Source organism: Etheostoma spectabile, chromosome 8 (assembly GCF_008692095.1).
Source record: "Etheostoma spectabile isolate EspeVRDwgs_2016 chromosome 8, UIUC_Espe_1.0, whole genome shotgun sequence".
In the NCBI taxonomy this organism is placed as follows: Eukaryota; Metazoa; Chordata; class Actinopteri; order Perciformes; family Percidae; genus Etheostoma; species Etheostoma spectabile.
Window position 1 is genome coordinate 23,960,733 of NC_045740.1, and position 7,499 is coordinate 23,968,231.

At 40.1% G+C, this 7,499-nt stretch overlaps 1 protein-coding gene across 1 annotated transcript in view; it reads left to right on the forward strand.

Annotated features, from left to right (window-relative positions):
* LOC116693535 (hydrocephalus-inducing protein) overlaps positions 1–7,499 on the forward strand; it is a 109,106-nt gene that overhangs the window by 80,145 nt on the left and 21,462 nt on the right. Inside the window, exons 73-80 of the mRNA XM_032522524.1 lie at positions 1,114–1,283; positions 1,417–1,615; positions 2,271–2,423; positions 2,539–2,709; positions 3,070–3,179; positions 3,643–3,862; positions 5,462–5,671; positions 6,476–6,639. Coding sequence (XP_032378415.1) covers positions 1,114–1,283; positions 1,417–1,615; positions 2,271–2,423; positions 2,539–2,709; positions 3,070–3,179; positions 3,643–3,862; positions 5,462–5,671; positions 6,476–6,639 — 1,397 coding nt within the window. The remainder of the gene's footprint in view (positions 1–1,113; positions 1,284–1,416; positions 1,616–2,270; positions 2,424–2,538; positions 2,710–3,069; positions 3,180–3,642; positions 3,863–5,461; positions 5,672–6,475; positions 6,640–7,499) is intronic.

The window sequence follows — 7,499 nt, forward strand, 5'->3', positions numbered from 1 at the left end:
CGCGATATTTGCTTTAATTTGCGAGTTTCAGTGCTATACCATGGAGCTAACCGTCTTTATTTTATTATTATCTTCTTTTTTAGAGGGGCAACAGAGTCGAGTGTCACTCGCAGCGAGCCTGCTGCACTATCAACAAAATGGGGAGGGACTGAAATTAGCATAGCAAGTCCTCCGTTACTTATAAATAAAGTAATAAATAATCTAATCTAAACATTGATGAATACGTAATCCATGCTATACTATCCACATTCTGTTAAGTGTGATGATAATGGAATAAATGTTGTAAGACTTAAACTTAGACAGACTTTATTGTCATTCACCTGCACATTCATACAATACACAGTTGAGTGAGATTATGTTGCAAGGCTCTGAACAAAGAAAAGAAAGTAAAAAGGGAAACAGTATAAATATAAGTATGTGCAATATAAAGTATGTGCAATATAAAATTAAAAATGATTTAAGACGATTATGACTAGTGCAAATATCAGTAGCAGCAGGATGTATTGCAGTGAAAACAGTGAAATAAACAATATAAATTTAAAGTACTAAATTTAAAGTTCAAATTCACAGTTCACAGTGTCCATGTTAAGTGACTAGTGTGGTATGTATGGGGGGGGGGGATTATTGGGAGTTCAGCAGTCTTATGACGTGGGGGATGAAGCTGTTGTGGAACCTGGTTGTTCTACATTTGAAGCTGCTGAACTTCTGGCCAGAGGGCAGCAGGGATAGCAGTCCATGGTTGGGGTGGGAGGGGTCCTTTGTGATTGACTGAGTCCTGGTCAGGCAGCGTCTGCAAGCAGGGTAATATTTGTAACTTATTCCTAGTAATAAGTCTAGTCAAACTTAGTTACTAAATCTACTTTTATTTTCTCTTTATCTATATTGTTCATACACTTTAAAAGCAATTCAACAGCTACATCATTTAAAGGAAAATAAAATAGTAACACTTAAAAACTTTTCTGATATTCTTTTCATGCCAATTTATTTAATTTGGTGGAACCTGTGTTTAATATAGTGCTTACACTCCACATATTCTTTCTTGATTTATTGGGTCTACTTCACTCCTCTCTCTCTCTCTCTCCTGTATTTCTCTCTCTTGTTTCATTTTGCCAGGTAACGCATGGGCCAACATTTACATTTGCCATTGAGGGCAGGGCTGTAGCACCTAGCCTTGAATTCTCCTTTAGCAAGTACAACTTTGGCAGGTGCTTCCTGTACAGTCCGGGCATGGTGCCGGCCTCCCAGACACTAGTAATCAGCAACAAAGGCGAAAGAGACATCAGGTAGTTGTGTGTGTCCTTCTGTTTTCTACATGTGTCAGCTAAGGGTGTTTACTGCATAAAGATTTTTTTTTCATTCACATTAGAAAGTAAGTCTGATTTAAAAGCCTTCTGTGCTCTACCTCCCTCTCCTCAGTGTCCAGTGTCAGTTCAGAAACACCCCTTACCTAGAGATGGACTTCAAACCGGAGATTTTGTCCCCCGGCGCTGTGATAGAAGCACCAGTCAAATTCTATCCTCGTGAGGAATGCCGTTACCATGAAACGCTCACCTTCATCTTAAACAGTTGTGTCACCAAACACGTGGACATACTCGGGCAAGGCATTAAGATGAAGGTAAGAAAAATGAGTGTGTGGATCTAATACATAAATAACCATGTTAAAGTGAGACTATCACTAAGCAGCAGCAACAGCATGCAACCAAATCTAATTATCTTATGAGCAGTGAAGGGTACTGCACTATTCTAATAGGAAGAATACACTATTTGAAGAATAACAGACTTCAACAGAGACAGGGTCAGAGATGAAACATATCTTTAAGTGCTGTTGTGACATCCCTTGCCATGCATATAACTGATCAGATCGTTGTAAATTTAACTGTTGGAACCCACAGCAGGTGTGTGCTAGAATAAAGTTGCTTACGGCTAGCATTACTCACCAAGAGTAATAGCAACAGGTAGGGGTCTCTTGCCTTGGCAGGTTTGACAGTTCAAGCCATGGCAACAGGCAATGAGTGAATTTACCCAACATGTCAATACAGTATGTCCCACTAATAATGCGATCATCTTCATACACTGCAGGAAATAGTCTGATGGCTGCTAGTATGTAACTTACTGTAGCTCTGTTGATACAACAAGCCAAATTAGAAATTGCTTAGCTAACAGGCAATGGCAATTTACTGAAGAGTCAATAAAACTATACCCACTTAATCATTTATAAAAATCTGTTGTATTTAATCTAACAATCTTTTTAATGGATCGTTCTGTCCCAGCTGGAGGTGGAGCAGCCCAGGCAGAGGAAATTGATACTGGGATCTCTGATGTTGGGTCAGACGGTGAAAAAACAAGTGGTTCTGGTCAACCGCAGCCCTTTAGACCTTTCCTTCACTCTGCTGCTTAACACAAACACACCACTGGACCCAAGGGTAGGGAGCGTGCACACACACACACACACACACACACACACACACACACACACACACACACGCTGATAAAGAGTGGACTACACAAGCAGCACTTAACAATCTTCTCCACCTCCAGGATCTGTCATTCAGTCCTGTAGGGGAGCTGAACCTGAAAGCCAGTGTCGGTTCATGTAATGTTGAGATCCAGTTCTCACCTCAACAGCACATACCTCCCTTCTCCGCTGAGCTGCAGGCAGAGTTTGCAGGCCTGTTACACCCCCTGTTGACCATCCAAGGCTCCTGCCCGGTAGGCTGTAACATAAATGTTCAGCCGTTTCACAAGGCTGCTGCAAATGATGCCCTTGCTTGATGTATTTGCTTGCTATTCCATTCCAAGCGTTGTAAGTCTATTGGTGTTATTGTTTTTTGAATTATCTTCACATACAAATGCTAAGGTTTGTTGCATTACATTACATGTCATTTAGCTGACGTTTTTATCCAAAAAAAGGGGTTGAGGGGTTAAGTGTCTTGCTCAGGGACCCTTTGGTTGATGAACTGCAGTGGGAATTGAACCCATATCTCCCACACCAAAGACATGTGTCATATCCACTGCGCCATCACCACCGTATTAACTCTATATTGTAATTGAATTGATTTTAATTGTCAGGGTGTGGAGGTCCAGCTGGACCAGGACCACCTAGCCTTTGGAGCTGTTGTCCAGCGCTGCCAAGCCAGGAAGAGGATTTTCATGATCAACACTGGGGACATTGGTGCTAGGTAAGTTAAGATATTTTACAATATATGGTCCAATTTCAGTAAAATAAAAAAACTCATACACAAATAGCAGCAGAAATACAGACAAACATACACATTCATATACACTCAGGCACGCACTAATCAAGCTGGACTTTATAGAGTTACCCCTTTTTAAATTCTACAAATTGTTGTTTAGTAAAACAAAGTTTTAGAAGACTGACTTTATCAGCTCTCTTTGCTGCTATGAGAACATAAGTTCAAAAGATTAGCAACAAAGCACGGCAACAGAGCCTACAGTACAATTATTAGACAAGACACAGCTGTTAAGGGCAATAAAGGAAATAGTGAACCAAGAGGAAACAATTCATATATGTTGACATATTTGACAATTTTGTAGTGGTTTGCTTTTGGGACTCATGACTTATTCTGGTTTGATGTATATGCTGTTGTTTGCTTTTCATGTATCTGTCTAACTTGTAACCAGGTTCCAGTGGAAAACAGAGAGTTTTCCTCCGGAGTTGTCCATCACACCAGCTAAAGGCTATATCTGTCCGGACATGGAGGTTCCTTTTGAAGTGATGTTTGCCCCTGTAGAACTGATTAATGACACAAGATATGAGAACCTGTCTTGCTTTGTGGAGGGCTCCTCCTCACCCGTTACCCTCACTGTAACAGGCTCCTGCATCATCACCACTACCAAAGAGGTTTGATTGTTGCACTTTTATACACAATATTGTGTAGGGATAAAAAAAAAAAAATCTAAAGTAAACATTTGGTCATGAGACATTGGCTCATTCAGGGGAAATTATGCATCACACTTACTACATGTACTCTTTGTGCTCTGGCAGCACTGCAACTCCAAGTCAAAGCAAGGGGACTTACATTATTTCCCTACTGAAAGCATTATTTATTTTATTTCTTTATGTAAGTTACATCCCCATTAGCCTCGCATTGTACATTGTAGAGATAGGTTTGTGTAGCTTTGCAGCAACTTTTTTACCAGCAAGGCTTCAATTACAGGCATGTAGCCTTATGTACGGGCAAACAGTCTTCATCGACCAAGTGTAAATTAATAATCCCATTTTACGGTGTTAGCACATATATACATATGTTTGGCTGGTTTACAGTTAGTTTTTTTATTTTGTTTGATGTATTGAATATTATGGCTGTTATTTTATTTGTCTTGATTTTTGTATAGGGAGGGGGTGATGGCGAGTGGGGGGGGTTCAGATGGCTAGGTGATTTGTCAATTTTGTGAGATGTGTTTTGTGTTAAAAACTAAATAAAAAAGTTAATCATAAAAATAATCCCATTTGATATTTAAACATCATATCAAATAAATAGCGAATCACTATTTGGGAAAATTAGATTTTGAAGGCTCTCCAGTAGGCATAAAAGCTTAAAGTTATCTTGTTAACAGCGTAGCTGTGATGGTGGGATAAAGTGAGGACCCAAACGCAGAGATGAGGAGGCAGGTTGAAGCTGGTGCACAGGGGTTTATTTCAATACAGTTCAAAGAAAACACAGGGAGCCAACCGGGCGCGGCAACATCCCAAAAATACTGAAGTCAAAAGAGTCCACAAAATCCAAAAACCAGGGGGTAGGTTAGGCAGGAACAGAATGACAACAGAGGAAAAGACTCACGGGAAAGAGCAGGAACACCGACGGGGAAAATACTGAGCAGACAGGCTGACTGACAAGGCAACAGGACAAAGCTATATGCAGCAACAATTAAAAAGGATCTGACAAGAGACAAAGGGAACACAGGAGTTAAATACAAGAGGTAACAAGGTAACGGGGAACAGGTGAGACGTCAGGTGAATCACATTAGGGCGGGGCAGGGACAGGAAACCATACTGTCAAAACAAAATAGGAAGCAGAACAAATTTACTGGGGAAACACTGAGACACCAACCCAAGGAGACAAGAGAGGACCAAAAACCACAAAGGGACAAAAAGAAACCAGAGCACCCACCCAAACCATCACAGTAGCTTGTCATGGCAGAGATTGTTAAAGGTCAGCATCACATTATGTGAGATGTGGATTTGACTCCGTTTCAGAAAAGACAGTGTTGACGGACTTAAAGATCACAAAAATCTGGAAAAAAAATTCAGTTTGAATCAATTGGCTGGTAAGCCACGAATACCTGAAAAAAGGTTTTAGAAAATGTATTCCACTGTATATTACTACTACACTGTAGTTCATTTTGCTTAAGCTTTCAGTGACAGGTATTACCTATAATGTGACTGCCTTTGAACTACCTGTTGCATCATTATTATCTCCTTCTGACTGCTTGTCTCCAGGTGGTGAATTTTGTTTGCCCAGTACGTGGCTCTCAGACCCAAACCCTTACGGTGTTCAACCCCACACTCCAGCAGTGCAGCATCAGACCTGTCATCAAGGGCAAACAGTGGAGCGCTGCGCCCCTGGTGATCCTTGACCCCCTCCAAAACAAAACATACGAGATCACCTACCGACCACTGTCCATGACTGCTGATGGAAAGAAACACCTGGTAGAGGAGCACAGTTATTTATTTGTAGCCAGTTTCAAATTCTTTACTTGAGTAAAGGTATTAATACCACACTGTAACAATACTCTGTTACAAGTAAAAATCCTGTATTGAAAATTTTACTTAAAGGTCCCATGGCATTAAAATTTCACTTTGAGATTTTTAACATTAATATGCGTTCCCCCAGTCTGCCTATGGTCCCCCAGTGGCTACAAATGGTGATAGGTATAAACCGAGCCCTGGGTAGCTCGCTCTGCCTTTGAGAAAATTAAAGCTCAGATGAGCCAATCTGGAATCTTGCCTTTTATGAGGTCATAAGGGGCAAGGTTACCTCCCCTTTCTCTGCTTTGCCCGCCCAGAGAATTTGGCCCACCTATGAGAGAGAGACATCATGGATTTTAAACGAGCAAAGTGGCAGCGTTGTGTTGTTTAATTGATAACAAAATATCATATTTTATTATCTATGTATGTGTTTTGTGTGCAAAAATCTTAATTCGTAAAGTAACTAGTAACCTAAGCTGTCAGATGACTGTAGTGTAGTAAAAAGTACAATAATTTTCTCTGAAATGTAGTTCCGTAGAAGTAGAAAGTGGCATGGAAAAAAAGACAAGTAAAGTACAAGTACCTCAAAATTGTACTTAAGTAAATGTAAATATACTGTTCCACCTCCACTTGTAGCCTTGTTTTTGCATATCCATGAAGTGAAATGCATTCCATAAAGCTAAACAAAAACGCATAAGCTCTGAAGTGTGATATTATTACTTAATCTCAGACGTTAACTTGTCATATCTCTCCTTCTTTCTTCAGGGATCAGTCTTTTTCTCCTTCCATGATGGGACAGGCGTACTGTACTCCCTGCAAGGAACTGCTGAACCTCCCAAGGCAGAGGACACCATCGTGCACGAACTGCCTGCCAAGACTCACCACACAGAGTTTCTTCCTGTGCACAACTGGCTCTCCAAGCAACAGCAGTAAAGCAAAAAGCCTTTATACATACTTTTTAGCATAGAATACTAAGCTATTTAAATAATAATGGTTTGCATGTTTTTAATGTTTTGCATTCATGTGACACAGTGAAGCTTTACTATAAACTGTATCTGTGGGTGGCTATCTTAGAGACTACCTTACCTATAGGCCAGTAAGCCTATCATCAGTGGGGATTTATATTTGCTAATATGTGAGAATTAATTTATGAAAAACAACTTTTAAAATTTTACAATAATTTGGAGGCCCAACTGTAATGACTGCTGAAGGTCCTTGATTTACGGGATTGTTCATTTGCTGCCAGGTGATCTGCCAGATGTCCCTCACTTTACATTTTTTTATACCTGCATTCTAAACTCCGGTGGATTTATGAGGACTGAGTTAACTGCTCTTCAGATCTCTGCAGGGAAAATCCAGACAGCTAGCTAGATTTCTGTCAAGTTTTCTGTTGTACAACTAAAATAACTTTTGAACGAACACCAAAACATGATTATGATTAGTTTAAAGTGCTCCAATTATGCTAATTTTAAGGTTCATAATTGTATTTAGAGGTTATATTAGAATATTTTTACGTGGTTTAATTTTTTAAAAAGTATTATATTTTTGTTGTAGTGCACATTGCTGCAGCTCCTCTCACCCAAATCTCTGTTTTAGCTACAGAGCGAGGCATCTCACTTCTGTTCTATCTTTGTTGGGAGTCGCACATGCACAGTACCTAGTTAAGGACTACTAGCCAGTCAGAAGCAGAGTGTGAGAGCGTGCCTTAGCGTGCATTATAACGTGTGTTACAAAGTGAAGCATGAATGTCCCGGAAGTAAAGGCTGGACTACAATAGAGCTGTTTGGAG